This window comes from Astatotilapia calliptera, chromosome 7 (genome assembly GCF_964374335.1).
Source record: "Astatotilapia calliptera chromosome 7, fAstCal68.1, whole genome shotgun sequence".
Taxonomy (NCBI): domain Eukaryota; kingdom Metazoa; phylum Chordata; class Actinopteri; order Cichliformes; family Cichlidae; genus Astatotilapia; species Astatotilapia calliptera.
Window position 1 is genome coordinate 28,571,430 of NC_137428.1, and position 18,653 is coordinate 28,590,082.

General features: G+C 38.3%; 3 protein-coding genes across 8 annotated transcripts; 1 reads left to right on the forward strand and 2 right to left on the reverse strand.

Moving 5' to 3' along the window:
- Positions 1–85: 85 nt before the first annotated feature.
- clic3 (chloride intracellular channel 3) lies at positions 86–4,508 on the reverse strand. 3 transcript variants are annotated; one of them, XM_026174091.2, is made up of 7 exons: positions 4,369–4,508; positions 4,120–4,228; positions 3,569–3,678; positions 1,624–1,749; positions 1,390–1,496; positions 1,123–1,298; positions 86–956 (listed from the first exon to the last, which is right to left on the reverse strand). In XM_026174091.2, exons 2-7 carry the CDS (start codon positions 4,153–4,155, stop codon positions 792–794), a joined length of 720 nt encoding a protein of 239 aa, XP_026029876.1. In that variant the 5' UTR covers positions 4,156–4,228; positions 4,369–4,508; the 3' UTR covers positions 86–791. The 3 variants fall into 3 exon arrangements, with proteins under 3 accessions (XP_026029876.1, XP_026029877.1, XP_080160498.1); XM_026174092.2 differs by having other exon boundaries at positions 4,120–4,231; positions 4,369–4,506; XM_080304372.1 differs by lacking the exon at positions 4,369–4,508 and adding an exon at positions 4,308–4,323 and having other exon boundaries at positions 4,120–4,231.
- A 3,699-nt stretch (positions 4,509–8,207) lies between these two features.
- Positions 8,208–14,138, forward strand: fut7 (fucosyltransferase 7 (alpha (1,3) fucosyltransferase)). Its single transcript, XM_026174096.2, has 3 exons — positions 8,208–8,535; positions 9,806–9,892; positions 12,367–14,138. The coding sequence occupies exons 2-3, from the start codon at positions 9,890–9,892 to the stop codon at positions 13,426–13,428; spliced, it is 1,065 nt and encodes a 354-aa protein (XP_026029881.2). The 5' UTR covers positions 8,208–8,535; positions 9,806–9,889; the 3' UTR covers positions 13,429–14,138.
- Positions 14,139–14,492: 354 nt separating this feature from the next.
- pou5f3 (POU domain, class 5, transcription factor 3) lies at positions 14,493–17,904 on the reverse strand. Of its 4 annotated transcripts, none has more exons than XM_026174095.2 (5): positions 16,856–17,904; positions 16,621–16,732; positions 16,314–16,447; positions 15,973–16,137; positions 14,493–15,891 (listed from the first exon to the last, which is right to left on the reverse strand). In XM_026174095.2, exons 1-5 carry the CDS (start codon positions 17,585–17,587, stop codon positions 15,652–15,654), a joined length of 1,383 nt encoding a protein of 460 aa, XP_026029880.1. In that variant the 5' UTR covers positions 17,588–17,904; the 3' UTR covers positions 14,493–15,651. The 4 variants fall into 4 exon arrangements, with proteins under 4 accessions (XP_026029880.1, XP_080160499.1, XP_026029878.1 ...); XM_080304373.1 differs by having other exon boundaries at positions 16,314–16,444; positions 16,856–17,903; XM_026174093.2 differs by having other exon boundaries at positions 16,621–16,735; positions 16,856–17,903.
- Positions 17,905–18,653: the final 749 nt, after the last annotated feature.

An 18,653-nucleotide genomic window follows, 5' to 3' on the forward strand; every position in this document is an offset into this window, starting at 1 on the left:
GTCAGGTAGATTTGGAAAGTGAATTTTACTGCTATATTGCATGAAATACTGCTTCCATAGAAATAAATACATCAAGAGTCATATAGACATGTAATCAATAATTTTATTACCATAATTCATTTGCTATTAACAAAACTGATTAAGTTTCATCCAATGTTTTGGATTCCATGATGATGAAAAATCTGCATTCACCATACAACTTTAATATAAAAACGATTACTCATGACAACTTTAAAGCAAAAATTTAGTAGCTAATAAATTCATATACAAACATTCATGTACCAACATTAGCCACTTTTTCATATTTAACCTTTAATGTATGTCCATAATGTCCATATAAATAGATATACTCTTTCCTTCACCCTCCATTTATGCATTTAAATTAAACCATTCTCATACGGTCACTGCTAATATGCAGTCACTATATAAAAATATGTAAAGAGGAGTTATGTACAGTCATTCATCTTTTTATGTGTATGCTAAAATAATGTGTAGTTTAAAATCTGATTTGAATTAAGTGCACTTAACATTACGTTCAGACACAAAACACGCACGTACACGGCATTTACAAAAACACTCGAGAAACACTAGAGGGAGCCAAAGTCATGGTAACAACTATACTTTTTATAGAAAGTAAATGATTAAACTGCCATTTTTTTATTGTCCACACAGATGTAATTTAAACAGATATAGAACTTAATTTTCAACATGGTATATCTGAGTCATCTGCATTTTATCTCTTTCTGTTTTTACTTTCTTTAATTTCATGAATGCTGTTTAGGTTCACTCCTCTATTTGCTTAGGTACTGGGCGACAGAATGGTAGGCGAGGAGAATCTCTGAGTCATTTGGGCAGGTGTGGCGAAACTCGTCCCGTTTGTAGGCATTCTCTAGGTAACGTGTCAGACCTTTGAGCTCTGCAGGGATGGCAAAGTCACGGTACTCCTTGATCACCACCTGAGGGAAGAGCAATTTTTACAAATAAGTCCAGGAATGACTCATTACATTTCTCAAATCATCTCTACTATTCAGATAACAGTGAATATTTCTCTCTTCTTCAGGATTAAAAAACAAAACAAAACGAAAGGTTTGTATACACATAGGATTGCTGAATTCTGTTCACCTTGACAATGTTGAGTTTGGGAAGCAAGTTGCAATCTGCCAAGGTAAGGCTGTCACCATCCAGGAAGAGACGTGAAGACACAGTAAGATCTGGGTTTTTGGCCAGCTCGTGAGGGAGAGGAGTTTCTAGATACATGTTCAGCTTCACCAGAGTGGAAAGAAATTTCTTCTCGAGCACTGAAAGAAGTTGCAGGCTTTCTGTTAACCCATGGTGGCTCTTTCCATCATATATATAGCATAAGTGACTTGAAAGTTTCAAAATTCTTACTGTCATTTAAACCAGGATTGGGATTCTTGATATAGCCTGAGAATTTTCGGAAGATGTCTTCTCCAACACTGTTGGACTCTTTGTAACGACAGCACAATTTTGGGTGCCTGTTGTTAATCAAATAAAACATTTTGTTAATGTTTGGTGTTGCAGTGATGGGTTAGATATGCAATGTGTTTCAAGGACTGAAAAGACTGTGGTTCATATGTTTGAAGCAAGATGCACTTTGCTCACTGTGGAGGGGCTAAGGTCTCCTCCAGGAACTCCTCAATCTTATTAGTGTCCGTTTTGACTTCATCATTGTAGATGAGAAAGGGAGGCTGAGAGCCTGGAGCCAAATCCTTCAGTACATCCGGAGCCCTGCAACAGATCAGTGAAGGCTTATTTTGGCACACTTGATCAGAAAGTTAAAATGTTTAACTTCCCAGCCTAAACCAAGAAAATGCTATGGAAAAGCATGCTAGGATCACTTTCTAATGATGTGTTTTGACACTTCAGTATATATAAATAAAGCCATGCTATGATGACCATTGATGATTAGAGTAATTTCTGGCTTTTTTTTTTTTCAAAGTAGCTGCATAGGTAGAGACCACCCTCGCTGACTTCTGATGCATGCCCAGTGGTTTTTGTTCTATAAGTAGGCCTGAAATATGACAAAAATTGTTCTATTCAGAAAAGAGCTTCAAGGATTACTCCTAATTAAATTTTAAAGGGGTAAAGACTTAATATCCGCTGCGGTTTGTTCTCACTACCAAATGTGTTTTATGGCTATGAATTAGTTTACGAGTGCAAGTGTTCTTCTAGAATCAGGCACATTTACCAGTCTAAATTTGGTTTGTAGTGATTCCTACTGAGTGAAAAATAGACTGACATGATAAGTTTAACAAAAAAAATACAAACACGGGTTTGAAACCATTGAGCTGCTTTTGTTTTGTGCTATAGATTAACAGGGCTTCATTATTTCCCCCTTTTGCAAAACATGAAGAAGCAATGACTGCTGGAGTACAAGCAACCATCTTAACACCTTCTTACAGAATTTTTGAGACACCGGAATGAAAGCTTCCTATTTTTATATGATCTAAATAGTGTATTTTATATACTTAACTTTCATGTTGTTTATGTTAAGTGCAGCATATTTTGCTCCTTGCCCCCTCCCTTTCCGCTGCCTGTTCATCAGAAGGACAGCTTTAAATTTGATGTCAAACCTTTGTGTGGGGGGTTTATTCTTTTATTGTTGGTTTTGGTGTTTCTTACGCCTGATTCTCACTCATACATTGTAAATATCATTCAGCTTCCCGTGTGTGTGTTTGTTTTCTTAAACCTGCAATATCTGATTTTACTGACACTTGGGGGCAGTGTCAACAAGTGAACACAACATTTGTGTTTTTGCCTTTTTAAAAATGGAATGGAAACTGATTTGTTTTAGATATAAACCTGATTATTTTGAGCTTGTTTGCTTTAATTTTGTGTCACTTTTGAGTCAGTTACAACTGTTTGCTGACCATTTGTTTTTCTCACTAGTGTTTCTCAAACCTTTTCTTTTTTTCTTTTTTTTTTTGTTATTGTTTTGAATCTCGTGGAGGTTTTGTGTTTCTTTGCAGGTGTGTAAAATATTTGTTTGCGTCATCTTGTTATCTGTCTTCACAAATATCTCTTTGTACTCGTTTTCAGCATCTTATCATTCGTAACCTATTGCGGTCATTTGTGTGACTGCTTCAGAATCTCAGCCCTTTGGCCTACACCAGGCAGCAGTCTTTTCTGTTCAGTAATCTACCATTTCACATAATAAATTTTTTACCAGTTTTTACCAATTTTTTACCAAAAACTGAATCCTGTATGAATGTAAATAATTTGCCTGCCTATATGTTTTATTGCTGTGGCTGTTTCTTGCATAGCATTTAGTGTCCCTGTAACCTTTCCTGAACTCAGTGGGGTTGGTGGAGGGTGAGGTGTTGGCAGGTTTTCATTGTTGGGTGGCTTTTATAATGTAAATCAGACTTTCCTCCCATTTCTTTTACAAATGCAACTCTCTGTCCTTGAATGCAACTTGTGAAAAACAATGTAAATAGTAGTTTTGTTGAGACTACATCAAAAAAGCAGTATGAAGCCAGTCTCCTTTGTGCCCAGCTCTTAAAGATTCTACAAGACTTTTTGAAAAACGAATAAAATGTGCTCTCACCTCTTCATGTCTACAGTGGTCAGGGTAAAGTTGGCCCCTTTTAACCAAAGAATCATGAAGAGTCTCTGACAGAAAGGGCAGTTCCCCACACTCTCAGCATCATAACTGGCCTGACAGACAGAAACAAAGACACTTTGCAGTCACAGCAGATGAGTATAAAACAAGCTTTTATGATCATAAAATTGCACAATTGTACGTGGGTTCTAGTATCAGGATCTAACAAAACCATGAGCACCTACACAGGTATTCTCGTTAAGCCTGCTCTGCTCTGGCAGTTTAAGCTAACTGCAAAGGAATTTCACACCCAGATTAAAAAGCCTATTATTGTAATACTGGTTTGTATCTCTGCCATATCCTGCATTGTATGCTTTACTACAGTTTAAATACACTGAAATACTGTAGTTTGCTAAAGTTAAAAGCTTTTTTTTGACACATTTCTGTCACTTTAGATGTAAACAAACAGGAAAATGTCACCTTGTGTTACCAAGTAGCTGGGAATGGGAAGGGTTTTTGCTTAGACTGTAACACGTCAAGATTGTTGTATGTCTTACCTTTACAAAGAGTTCAATCTTTGGCTCCTCGGCCATCTTACTTTCTCTCCGTCTTTCCACTGATGTCCACGTACCTCTGCTGGTTCCACAAACTGATTTCTTTCTGTCACTGCTGATGAAAGGACAAGGCAGAGCTGTGATAGTGACTGAAGTAAAGACATTTGCAATTTTCTGACACACCTCCTTACCTATTTCTTTCTCTCTGTTTTTAAATAAAGCACACATATATATATATATATATATACTCACACTGGTGATCACAGCTAGCACTGGATGCAAGACCAGTACTTTATCTTTCCTCCACCTGTATTATTTAATTGCTCTACTCTTCACCTGTTTCTGGGGTTTGTTGTTCTGCCACCACACCTCTCCGGCATTGAGTGGCAGCCTACACCTCCTCTGGAGTTACCAGTCAGACCAGCAAATCTGGATCTGGCTTCACTTCCAGCATATTCTGTCGATGAAATCTTTCTGTCTGTCCAATATGACTCTTTCAGCCCTGGCTTGCTCTTTGTAAATTGCTATCTAGCAGAAAAGATCAGTTAGACAAAAAGGAGTCATCAAAAAAGTGGACTATTTCTATAGTTTCAAGCTTGCTTACTTTCAGTTCAGTTAATTTAAACTTTATTCATCACAAATCACAACAACAGGTGCCTCATAACGCTTTATATTGTAAAGTAAAAACCCTACATTAATAGACCAAAAACAGAGAAAACCCTTGCAAATCATATGACACCAAGATGTCTGTCTCCTGAATCCAAACTGGAAGCCCAGAGAAGAGGGGCCTGAAGGCTCTGCTTCCAGTCTATTGCTAGGAACCACGAGTAAACCAGCAGTCTGAGAGCTAAATGCTCTAATGGCATTACACAATACTATGAGGTCTTTAAGATAACACGGGCCTGATTATTCAAGACAATGTATTTGATGACAAGGATTTTAAATTTGATTCTGGATTTAACAGGGAGTCAATGAAGAGAATCCAGTATAGGAGAAATCTGCTCTGTATTTCTAGTCCCTTTCAGTCCTTTAATTAACTGCAGCATTTTGGATCAACTGCAGGCTTCCAGGGAGTTTTTAGAACAGCCTGATAATAACGAATTCAATTGTCCAGCCAAGAAGTAATAAATGCACAAACTAGTTTATCAGATAGGACGTTTCTAATTTTAGAGATATTGCACAAATAGAAGAAAGCACTTCTACATATCAGTTTAATATGCACAAGGACATATCCTGGTTAAACATGACTCCAATATTCCTGACAGTGTTACTGGAGGCCAAGGTAAAGTCATCCAGAGTAAGAATCTGGTCTGATACCACCTTTCTAAGTTTTTTAGGGCCAAGTGCAATAACCTCAGGTTTAACTGAATTTAGAAGAAGAAAAGTTGAGGTCATCGAGGTCTTTATGTCTTTAAGATATTCGTGCAGTTTAACTAATTGGTGTGTTGTATCTGGCTTCATTAATAGATAAAGTTGGGTGTCATCTGCATAGCACTGAAAATGAAGGCTATTCCTTCTGATGATACTGCCTAAAGGAAGCACATATAATGTAAACAGAATTGGTCCTAGCACTGAACCCTGTGGAACTCTATAATTAACCTCAGTGGGTGAAGAGAGGATTCTCCATTTACGTGAACAAATATGTATATAGATATGATTCAAACCACTGCTGTGCAGTATCTTTAATACCTACAGCATGCTCTAATCACTGTAAAAATATATTATGGATTACAGTGTCAAACACTGTACTGAGGTCTCAGAGGACACTCACAAAGATGGGTCCACTTTCAGGCCATAAGAAGATCATTTATAACCTTCACTAAAGCTGTTTCTGTACTGTCATGGGCTCTGAAACCTGACTGAATCTCTTGAATTAAACCATTGCTCTGCAGATGATCAGTTAGCTCTGTAACAACTACTCTTTCATGAATTTTTGAGATAAAAAGGAAAGTTGGAGATTGGCCTATAATTAGCTAAACCATCTAGGTCAAGTGATAGGTTTTTAAGTAACAGTTTAACTACTGCCAGCTTGAAGCCCTGTGGTATCTTTCCAATTAATAGAGACAGGTTGATCATACTTAAGACTGAAACATTAATTAATGGTAGAACGTCTTTGAGGAATCGACTCTAAAGGACATATTGATGTTTTGGAGGAAGGAATTACAGTTATCTCACGGAGCAAAGTTTGAAGTATATCACATGCTGCTGGAACATCAATAGCATGGTGCAGTAGTTTTCCAAAGGATGTTTTGACTGCTTGTGGCTGCTTCCCCATGCTATAAAGAAAAATTCTCCACTAGCTGATGAGTCACATTTTGCACACTGTGGTACCCTCACAGTGGAACTGGAAAGAGGGCTATCCAAAATACTGCCACAAAGGTGATATTGTATCTTAAATATCATTGTTGAATTTATTATTCAACTCTTTTTTTCTTTGCTTTTTGGCCACATTATTTTCTGCATGCTTTCCATTTCAGATATAAATTAAGCAGTTGCACTGAAGACATTTTTAGACCCAGTGTTTCCCATTCAGTTTGATATGTTTATATTGGACATTTTCCACAGCTGTTTCTAGTTGTCGATCTGCATTCATGACTGAATAAAAATGCTCTTGTGTAACAAGCATTCACCACCGAGACTTGTGTTCCGGTTGGCAAGAAGAGAAAGAAACACCCTCAAGGATGTAAAGAGAAAAAAATGGTGAAAGCTGAATGAGTGAGATAACATCACTAGAAAGAAGCAGACTGCTGTAGCTGTGACACAACCCCTACAACATTGTATTATTCCACAGGCGAGGAAGACTGAGGAAGGAAATCATAGGGGTGTGACCTGTCTTTATCAGTCATCTGTGACTTTTTGTGCTGTGAATTCCATAAGCTGATTTCACACACTCAAATACATGTTGATGAAAGCAGTTTAGTGTATTATTTTGTCCAGGATCGAACAGGATGTTGTTCTGCTTTTGAAACACTCGAATATTCTTTGAATAAATTCTTCAACAATTGAAACTAAATTGTCATATGTGCAACAAATATGGTGTAAAAACAGTTTTAACATAAGCACAACATAAACCAAATATGTTATATAAAACATGGTTTTACTAAAGGGATGGCATATTAAACATACATGCGATTACCATTATTTACAGGGTATGACTATGACTATGATGTTCCTTTCTCACATTGCTTCATCTGAATTGGTTGCACAAGCACAAAGATGGACTTTATTTAGTATTTGATAATCTATGAGATTTAAATATACTTTTAACCATTTTAAAATCCTATTTTTTGTACCCTTTGACAATTTAAAGGTGAGACAAACAGGTCAAGAGGCTACTGGGAGAGGAAAACAGGTAAAAGCAGTAAAGGTGGTGCACTGAGGTGGCGACTGGGAAATGCAGGACAAGCTTATACACAGATAAGAGTCGGGTGATTGGGACTATTGTAAAGGAAAATTTGTAGTTAAAAGAGGCAGATAATTTCTTCTCCATGGGGTCCAGAAATCCCACTGGGAGCCACCAACATGCACAAGCTTGTTGAGCTAGTGATCTGCTCACAAGAAGACTAAGGATGACCTCTACTGCTCAAATTTAAGATTACACAAGATGGAAAAATTTTTGCAGCAACACAGGAGATCCAGCACACCAGTGCACATAATTACATATTCACAGATACACTGTTACAGATTTTAAACTACGACTACACTATCTGCAATTCATTCTGGATCAAATACAGATTTGTTCACCACTTCTTGCCACTGCTTTTTCATTCCTTAGCACTAACAAACCACAAGTGATAATCAGTGACAACCAGGCATGTATATGTAAATAATACTCTAAATATATCTAACATCTTGCTGCATGTTGTCTTTTGACCACTCACTGATGCAAACAGAAACATGATGTTTCTGATACAGGCCCTTTCTCTTTTGTTTTGTTTGCAAAATATTTCTGCACAGTAGTGCCGGTGTTGGTGTTCTTCCCCCTACAGCAGCTTCCCTGATTGTAACTCAGTCTTGTGTGAGCACCCTTGTGTAACCCCCATCTTCATATGTCATGCCTGATACTTCCTCTTTTTTATAGCCGTGCACACATGCAACGAACTCGTCTTGGATATGCTCCATTTTTTCTCATAGAGTGAGGGTTGCCACAGACATAAAAGAGAAAGAATGTTCCGCACTTACCAGAAGGCAGGAATTTAAATGCAATGCGGAGTTAGAAAGAGGGTGGGACAATGTGGACCTTTTTATGTAAACACATATTCAGCAAGATTTCAGAAAAGCCACACCTACGATTCTTTAAAAGGCTTTGTGTTTTTGGTTTTCTAACACAAGTTTACCATCGTGTTTCTGCTGGCAACAAGCAGAAACAATATTCATGGTGATTGAAGAAAGAGAATAAACCACTCATCTCATCATCAGGTTAGTGGAGGAGGTTTGGGGTTTTGCCTTTCATATGTCTTTCTGGTCAGTGTGGTTCATCTAAAGAAATTTCTTGCTAAGCAAAATCTTGCTAAATCTTTATTTGTTTGCTTGCTTATTTAATCTGCCAGCTTGCATTTCATTGACTGCTAGAAATAAATAGAAACATGCAGGTTTAAAAGTATAGGGTCACCAGCCAGTGACAGAACAACAAAATCTTTTACAACATCCTGTAAAGTTATTTATTTCATATTCTGTATAGTTTTTCATATTTATATCCTGTTCATATCCTGTACATAGCTTGTACTCACTACAGCCTGTACATACTTATAGTTATAGAATATTCACAACATACTTCATACCGTGTACATTATAACATACCATAATAGACCCATTTCTGTAATATACTCACATATCTATATTATTGCTAATATATATTGCAATATATCTATATCACTAAAGCACTTCTGGATGGATGCAAACTGCATTTCGTTGCCCTGTACCTGTGCATGTGCAATGACAATAAAGTTGAATTCTATTCTATTCTATTCTATTCTATTCTGTAGTTGATCTTTAGGTCTGAACTATAGACATGGCCTGTTTCTTAAGAATATTGCTATTTAATACACTTGTTGACATAGATTTTGAATAAAAATATATATAATGTATTAAGGATATATACAAATGTTTTTATGAAGGAGGCTCATTTGTTCTATTTGTTTTTCCAAACATGTGCTTTCTTCCTCTGCCATGCAAATGTAAGGAATAAATTTGTGAAAATATTTCTTCAGGAGTTAGTGTGGGAAGTCATTTTAAATGTTGCTCTTCTTCATTTTCAACAAACTGAAACCTTGTAGTTTCAGGTCTTACATATTGCAAAATCCCATTTCCTTAAGTCTGCATCACATTGTACTTTCTAAAGACAAAGACAGGTTCCACAGAAAGACCACACCATTTAAGAAAGGTAGAGCTTTTAAATGATATAGGCCTTTAGTTTAGAATTTAATATGCAATGTCATGCAATGCAAAAACAGGGTTAACTAAAATATTTGAATTGCATTCGTTCGAGCTTTACACCAGGTGATTTGTAACTCACTTTGTGTCATTTGTGCAACTGCTTGATTCTGTCTTTTGAACATGAGAGGAGCGATTAACCAAATAACAGCTGGAAGATAATAACAATGTGTTTTATACACATGCAAATACTGACTGAAAGAGATTTTCCCCTTCTTATAAAGTAATATTTAATTTTTGTTTTGTTCATTTAAAGCAAAGGGCAGGCAAGGTGCTGATCTGTGTAGGAGGTGGTGAATCGTGTTCATACTGGAAGCCACATGTGAAGTTAAAGTCCCTAATGGTGAGTCCTGAACACAGTCACTACTCTACCCAAAACTGAATACAACACACTTTTATTTACTTTAAGAGAGACTTCTGATTTTCCATATAAATTTACAAAGTTACCTTGTGAAGAAAGTGCTTCTTTTTTCAGTTTCTCCATAGTTTGATGAGGTGTTGGTCACTTAATGAAAGACCTAGGCTCTATTCTGAGAAGCAAGTTTAGCTCTGACATTGTTAAGCCAGATAAGAAGAAAACCCCAACATTCTGCTCCAGAAAAAGTCAGTTACTAGGTTAAAAGAATCTGTGGACTAAATCTGTTCACTGGCAGGTTTTCAGCAACAAACTCTGAATTTCTGTCTGACTGCCACGCCACCACCACAGCTGAATCAGTGACTGCTTGTTTCATTTCTTCAGTCATAAAGTCCCTGGCGAACCTCAGAGCAATGTGAATTCGTTTCCAGAAGCTTACAGGTTGACAAAGACCGAAATCTCAGTTAGACGTTTGCTATTTTTTGCACTTAACACTTTTGCAATGATTTAGTCAGCAATAACAATGGTATGAAGTCTTGTTTTCACCACTGAAAAAATCAAAACATATTTTCTGCCAGTTAAAATTTTGAGATAATAAATCATAATGTAGTGTAACACATAATGGAGATAATAACAGAAGTTTCTGATGCATGTCTGGGTTTTGATAGTTTTTTCTTTTTGTTTTTGTTTTTTTTAATTATTCATTCATTCATTCATTAGCTGAAACAAACTTCCATAGGATGGAGACAGCGATTATGTCACTAATTTATTATTTGAATATCTTTAAATATTGTTTATATTAATTCTATTTAAAGCTTTAGCTTTAACACGTTGATCACTAATCAGTCATTTGTCAGTGAGAAGGAGAAAAAAAATGCCTGTCACAGTTGGATCTCGATGTGAATATTTGAATGAAGATGAGGCTGAAATGACTTTAAGACTGTAACATCATTAAATGTTGCAGGCAGTCTGACTGTGTTGTGAACATTTCAGGTTGGACTTTGTTCATAGATGTACTGAGGCATCTACCCAGAATGGGCTCTGTTAGAAGGTATCATTGGCAAACCAGGTGGAAAACCACTTGCACAGCAGGATTTAAAACAGATAAGCATCACTGATATTTTATGGTATGCTCCTGAATTTCTGAGTTTCCAGACAGAATTAGAAACTAGAATGCCTCCTCAAATTTGATTTCCCCAAAAGGACGCCAGTGACCGTAAACAGATGTAAACTGTGAAACTTTTCATTGGAACTGCCATTGTTCTCCATTTGTGACTCGCTAAAAAGAGCACTGACCAAGCTGTGGCTGTAAGAGAACCATCATCTGTCACTGAAGGTTGAGATTAGATCAGATTAGAAATATTTACACAGAGAAACATTAAAGCAAAATTTTGTTTTTCTCTTTGTTTTTTCTTTAAATCTCACTAAGCATTTAAGTAAGTTGGTAACATCCCATCGTTTTACTATTACTTTAAATTAAAACGAACATGGTGATAAACTGTAGCAAAAAACTTTTTTTAAATTTATTTACTTGTTTTTTGTTTTTCATTTGAGATGGCAACAAATAGTGTATCCACCGTAGTTTTAAGATAAACATCATTGTCCACACTGATGCATATTCACATCCTTCGGTCTGCTGGGTTTTAATCGGAGACTCTGCTCTTTATTTACCCATTACAATGGTGAATCTGTGGTCTGGGACCTCCGCTGTAATGCTGTGCTATACTGCAATTAAACAGACGTGAAAGTCAAAAGAACATGGTTCAGAAATTATTCACAGTGCAGGTTTGAGGTATATTTTTTCTTTTTTTAGTGGGCTACATACTGAACCCTAGAAGATAGAAACAAAGTATTGATCACGCTACCATCAATTTGATACCAATACCAGCATGGCTATTGGTAATACTGAAATTCAGATTTTCCCACCTCGACTCCGCTGATGATGTCTTTCTTCCTCTGGTCAGGCACGCCTTAACACAGAATTGAATATACACAGAGATGATTGACTTAGCACTGATAAGCCTCTCTGGAACCAAAAGATAAAAAGACTTTATCAGAATTAATCATCTTAGATTGACTTTTTAAATATAGAGTTTTGTGAACATGTTTCCTGGAAGAAGCCTCTGGTGTCTTAACAGATGACATAAAGGGATAAGCGCTAACATGTCTCGTTCCAGGAAGTTTATAATGACGTCCGTGCAACACCTTTTTTTAACCTGTGAACTGTGCAGAGTGCAAAAGGAAGAATTTAAATATGCTCAGTTTAAGTGGACCTTTAGAAGGATGCATTTACTGAAAATGTGAGGGATTATATTTAGGTAAAACAAAACAGATCATCCTTGAAGTCTATGCAGCATTCAAGAAAAAAAAACATGCAAGTAATGTCTTTTCTTTATATATCTGCTCAAGGCAAACAGTGAAGCAGGAAAAAAACTGATGTGTTCATTCTTTTCTTATGACAGGGGTTTCACACCAAAAAAATACGCAAGTTGGTGAAGAGGCTAGTCATCCTCTGTTTTTTACCACTGTGTCTCTTCAGTGGGTGGCTGAGTAGCTCTGTAAAACCTTTACATCATGACAGCAGAAGTAGAAATGTGACCGTCCTGCTGTGGTATTGGCCCTTCAGCAGATCATTCAGCCTGAAGGGTGACGTTTGCTGGGATCTCTACCGTATCCCTCACTGTATTCTGGTGGACGAGCGCTCCTACTTCCCCTCTGCGGATGTAGTGGTGTTCCACAACAGGGAGCTGCAAGTGGGCCTCCACAAGTTGCCTACTAACATCTCACGGCCATCAAGCCAGAAGTGGGCCTGGATGTCCCTGGAGGCTCCTTCTCACAATGGAAACTTACATAAGTATGCAGATATCTTTAACATGACCATAACTTACAGGAGGGATGCTGACGTCAGCATACCCTATGGCATGCTGCTACGGAGGGAGGCTGAAGAACATGTGAATGAAGACAACTCTGTAAACAAGAGCTCTCTGGTTTGTTGGGTGATCAGCAACTATAAGAGCCACCACAAAAGAAGCCAAGTGTACAACAACCTCAGAGCTTCAGTTCCTGTGGTAGTTTATGGGCGCTGGACTAAAAACCGCCTCCCTTCCTCAGAACTTTTACCTACAATATCTCGCTGCTATTTTTATTTGGCTTTTGAGAACTCACTTGCTAAAGATTATATCACGGAGAAGCTGTGGAGGAATGCTTACGAGGGAGGGGCTTTGCCCATTGTCCTGGGGCCACCTTTAGGCAATTACAAAGCTGTGGCTCCACCTCATTCTTTCATCCATGTTGATGAGTTTGCATCACTGAATGAAATGGGAAAGTATCTACAACAGCTTGCAGAGGATAAGAAACGCTACAATGAGTATTTTACCTGGAAGAAACAGTGGAAAGTGAAACGGTACACAGACTGGAGGGAAAGACTGTGTAATATCTGTTCAAAGTACAACAGTTTACCTAAGCACAAAGTTTACTCAGACCTAGATGCGTGGGTCAATGCTAACACAAGCTTAAACATTTGATCAAATTTTACTGTATTTTTTTTGCAACATTTGTAGACATCATTTCATCATTCTCTGAATTTCTTTGAAAACAGTTCAGAGTGAATGTGAAACGTAAAAATCTGAAAAATTGTATCTAAAAAAATATTTTAGAAATGTGATTGTATGCACACAACTTAAACTGCACTGTAACTACTATGCATTAACAACAATGACTGAGTGATCTGCTACACTGAAATCCCTAGCACTTTACTCCAGTACACTAAGGTTAAAAACTACCTAGTATGTGGAGATATTTAGAAAAGGGATGTAGTGGATATCTGGATAAAGTGTAACCTGCCTCTTGCATTATGGAAATGTCTGTAAACACACACTGTACTGTAAGTGCTACTTTGTACAAACTATGACAGAAAGCATCCTTTTCCTGTGTTGCAAGAAAGGGATGTTTTATTAAAATTATGCAACCACTTTTACACCTTGAGTTACTAAAGAAGCTGCTGTTGCAATATTCTGTCTGCATATATAAAATACTGTGAGCTAGTCAACTGCTCCAGCTTAGAAAGACAGTTTCATACTTTTAGAGAGAACCAGGCTAGCTGCTTGTCTCGATCAGGTTTGTAAATAATTCAACATTTAAAATGAGTTTTGTTCACAGCGCCTCTGGTAGAAACTCCAGTTCTCAAACTGCCTCAATGTTTACAATAAAGCAAAACCTGGAAAACTTTTTAAAATTGTCATTTTTCATTGCTGAAGTGTTGAAAGACTCAGAGACCATGTTTGCACTTTATATCCAGGCCAAAACACACACACACACACACACACCACTTCCTTGAATAATATATAACATACATGCACTTACTACACTAATGCCAAAGCTTAGCAGCATGAGGTAAAATTCCCCTGTTTAAATTCAGCTACAAACTACTGCTTACCCTATGATGAGGGTTTATCATGAAAAGATACAAACACTGTCTTTTGATAACATTTATTGGGGGATAATAGGCAATTCTGTAATTATGCATACATATGATTACAAACTTTTTTTTTTTTTTTTTTTTTTAAGTGAAAAATGTCACTATCCCAGATTTTCAATATATTAATCAATTTAGTTTTGCTAAAAACTAACAGCTAATGCCTAACAGTTGTGATTGCACTCTCAGTAAATAACTTCAAGTTGATAATTTCAGCTTGTAATCAACACTGAGGTATCCTGGGCCAGAAATAAATTACAGCAGTACATATTGTTTGACAACTTTAAGCTGATCCTGCTAATAATTTTATTGTCACCTAGGGACTTCTTGATGTATTTTGAAGTTGGAATGACATTTAACATTGTTTTCAAAGTTTTAAAAACACTGAGTAAATAGTAACATAGGAAATAAAAAAGAGAAAGTTGACAGGGTAGTCAGTCAACATTAAAATCTAAATAAAGAGAAAAAGAATCCTACAAGAGTTTCTAAAAGCAGATGGCAACAAGTCACATTTACTGTCGCTCATCTGAGAAAGAAAGCGTGTACAAATAGAACAAGTAAAGGGTTGTAGTATTTGCCAGATTACGTCAAAGGGATTACACTAACACCTACTGAAGCGCTTTTTTTCCCCCTTTTGCTTAATACTAATAACCACAAGGGAGGGGAAAAAAGCAAGTTTGGTATACAAATAAAAATGGAATAAAAGCCTTGTAAAAAAATTTGGACAAATCAATCTTATAAGAGCGCTCTCTGTTGCAGTGCTAGTTTAGACAAATACTACAGATGCTCTCTACAGACATGACACAAGAAGTATTGCACAAGTATTGGCCAAACTGTCAAAAATGAATACTGTTTAAGGAGGTGTCCCTCCCTTGCTTTTCCCTTGTTGGCACCACAGAAAGCCTACCCAGAATTATGCACAACTAATACACCCCAGCTCTTGAGCATTTACAGACCAAGCCTCATTCCACATCTGGTCCATAAAGTCACAGCACAAACTCAAAAACTGGACTCATTGGCCAATACATAGTCATGCAATAAATGCGCAACTCCACATCCCCTTTTGCTATATGAAGTCAAAGTAGTTCATGGTCACAGAACAGTGACATAAGACATTTCACAATCACCATAGCTGAAACCGGAAACCACTTTGATTTCACCCTCACACAACTCAGATACGATCAGATGGTTTGATTGCTGCATTTGTAGAGCTTACGAGGCAAGTTGGGCACATTTTTGAAAGGCAATCTGTGGTTCTGGTTGGACTATGGCTTTATCTAGTTGGGTGCCCAACCACTCCAGGATTCAGGGCTTGTTTCATGACATCAGGCCTGGGAAGTTGAGGCATGTAGAGCGTGGGAGGAGGGCCTCCAGTGAAACTGGGCCCTGGGTAGGCCTGACTGGGAATGGGGGAAGGACTCTGCTCATACAGCTGGCCTTCCAATTCCTCATCCAGCGGCAGAGCCAAGCGCTTCCCCTTCTGTCTCCGGTTGCAAAACCAAACACGTACCACCTGCCAAGAGCAAAATAAAGTGTTAGTCAACAAAATGTGAACCACAAGAGACTTGTGGTGAGAGAAATAAGATATGCTTACATCTCTCTCCAGGCCCAGATCATCCGAAATGTGCTTGATTGCTTGAGTGTTCGGTTTGGGACACTTGATGAAGTAGGACTCTAGAGCAGCACGCACTGCCCCCTCCAGACTGGTCCTCCGCTTTCTTTTTCTGGTGTCAACAAAAACTCGCTCAATCTTGTACATCTGTGGAAGCAGAAACGTGTAAGAGGGATGGAGAGTTACTGATTGTGCTCTTCAAGCACCTAAATTTGTATCACTAGAGGATTTGACATATCTGCTTCAGTTTGGGCTTAGTCTAAAATTAAAAGGAGCCCCAGTTTGGCAATCACCTGGTCTTAAACTGGTTGTTTGAAACTTACATCCTGAGGATTTTCAGAGTTCTCCGCCTCATCCAGCCATTTCTGCAGAAGGGGCTTCAGCTTGCACATGTTCTTAAAGCTCAGTTGCAGAGCCTCAAAACGACAAATGGTAGTTTGGCTGAACATTTTTCCTGCTCCAGAAAATAAAAGACATAAGACTTGACGGACACACAGCCAGCTCCCCAAACTGCAGAAGACACTTCATGAGCATATAATATTCATAACCATTTTTAATTGCCAACATTTACCAAATCTGCCAATCCAATCTACTAAAGTCAGATGCAACATAAGATAAGAATAAATTTACCATAAAGGCTTCCCAGTGAAAGGCCAACATCTGACTGGGTAAAACCCAGAGTAATGCGCTTGTGTTTGAGCTCCCTGGCAAACTGCTCCAGCTCTTCAGTGGAAACAGTTTCCTGCTAAAAGGAGAAAATTAAAAAAATAAAAAAAAAATCCAAAATTCAAGCGAAAAATCTTTGGCTGATAGGCAGCGCACATTTGCAGTGCTCTTGCAAAAGGTCTACGAGATGAGGACTCACCTCTTCCTTGCATCCTTGATTGGAGGACGCGGCATTTCGTCGGGAGGTGGCCGGCCTCTGCTGCTGGGCCTCAGGGACAACCTGAGGTGTGTTCACGCTGAAATACCCGTTCCCCGGAAGTCCGTTGCTCGGGGGTGAGGGGGACAGCGATGGGGAAGATGTCGAAGACGTGGAGGGAGTTTGACTACCGCTGCCAGGTGACGAGAAGGACCAAAAGGACGGGTTCCAGGTCCCAGTCCTAGCGTAGAATAATCCGTGGGCCATATCGTTGGAGGCTTGTGGAGTCAGGTACTGCTGAATTTTCATCTCGGATGAGTAGTCCTCGCGGGCGACCTTCTCCATCTTTATTTCAGGTAGTTTGATTTGCTCCGCCGTCTCGGCTTCAGGGGTGGTAAGGTTTATAGGCTGGATTGCTGCAGATACGCCAGGTAATTGGCCTGTGTAGTCTGCAAAGGGATACCAATGCTTGGGTTGCCCAAAGTCTCCAGCCTGTAGCTCAGAGGGCCTGTAGTCGGTGGAGACGGATGGGAAGGGGAAAAAGGCTTGAGCGGATGTCGATGCGATACCACTGTAACAGCTTTTGTTGTAAATGCGGCTCGGGTCTGGCAAGACACCATGGGGTACCTGGAAGGAGGCACTACTACCAAAACCCTCCTGACCCAAAAGCTGCGCGCAAGCGCTGGCGCGGCTGAAGTCATAAGGCCGGCTGTGGCCCTCGGGACTTTCAGACATCTTCCAAAAGATGAGAAAACCTGGCCGAGCAACAAACGCGCTTCCAGAAAGTGGGGAAAAAGTTGATCTAGAGGTGACTGATTTTAAAATGTCTTATCCGTTTCGGGATCCAAAGGAGAAAAAAATAAATAAACCAGTTCAAACGTGAAGGCCTACGTCTGAATGCAGCATAACTACCAATATCCCAACGGCCTAGTCCATAAAGCTTTGTCCTCCCAAACGCTTATCTACCATCAGGCTCAAATGCGTGTCTGCTCCACAGATTTTTCTTATCAGCGCCACAAGTGTTAGTATCGTTTTACAGCCAATCATCGCCCATTGGTCGGCTAGTTGATTGGGCACAGCTGAAGGTGCATTTGTAAATGACCTTGACTCCTCCCAAAGAGGTGGGCGTGTTTTTTTCACCTGAACTTAAAAAAGTTATTTTTAGCACGGTATTGATACTTTATGTATGTGAAGTACATATATTTTAAAGTTAAGCTAATGCTTAGAATAAACTGATCTACTTGGAAGACCATAAAAACACTGCTCAAAAACCACAGGTCACTGCTCCTGTGAAAAAAACAATTTAACATCCTAACTCGCTCATTTCATACATAAATTATAATGCAGCGTTTCTTTACATTATTCCTCGTTAATGGCATGGCTTTGACATTAAAATTTCTCACACACAAGCTTCAGTGTGGCCTGAATCAATGTATTTAAACAAATACCAATGTCATCCCGAGTAGCTGATGAAACAAATTAACCTAATGAACCAGGCCGAATGTAATCGTAAACACATTGGGGTCGGGTACTTTTTAACTCTAACAAACATAAATTGCTCATAAATTAGGCAACACTTGCATAATGGAATGAAAAATGGTTTATGGCTACTCGAAATAAAAATTTTCCCACCCATTGCAGATAAAGACATGTTCTATCTTGTTGTAGTGAGAAATTATTCATGTCCGTGGCACCTTTTTTTACAAAGTGTATGTTTTCAATTGTGGATTTTTTGTTTGTTTGTTTGTTTGTTTGTTTTTTGTCTTCTTCTTCTTAAAACAACTGAATATAACTTTATTCA

Coding starts and splice junctions, on each gene's coding strand:
- clic3 (XM_026174091.2), bottom strand. CDS start 4,155: ATGGCCGAGGAGCCAAAGATTGAACTCTTTGTAAAG. Junction 1,750..3,568: donor ACCACTGTAGACATGAAGAG/GTGAGAGCACAT, acceptor GATCTGTTGCAG/GGCTCCGGATGTACTGAAGG. Junction 1,299..1,389: donor CAATCCTGGTTTAAATGACA/GTAAGAATTTTG, acceptor AACTTCTTTCAG/TGCTCGAGAAGAAATTTCTT.
- pou5f3 (XM_026174093.2), bottom strand. CDS start 17,587: ATGTCTGAAAGTCCCGAGGGCCACAGCCGGCCTTATGACTTCAGCCGC. Junction 16,138..16,313: donor ACTCTGAAAATCCTCAGGAT/GTAAGTTTCAAA, acceptor CTGCTTCCACAG/ATGTACAAGATTGAGCGAGT. Junction 15,892..15,972: donor ATCTGGGCCTGGAGAGAGAT/GTAAGCATATCT, acceptor TGCTCTTGGCAG/GTGGTACGTGTTTGGTTTTG.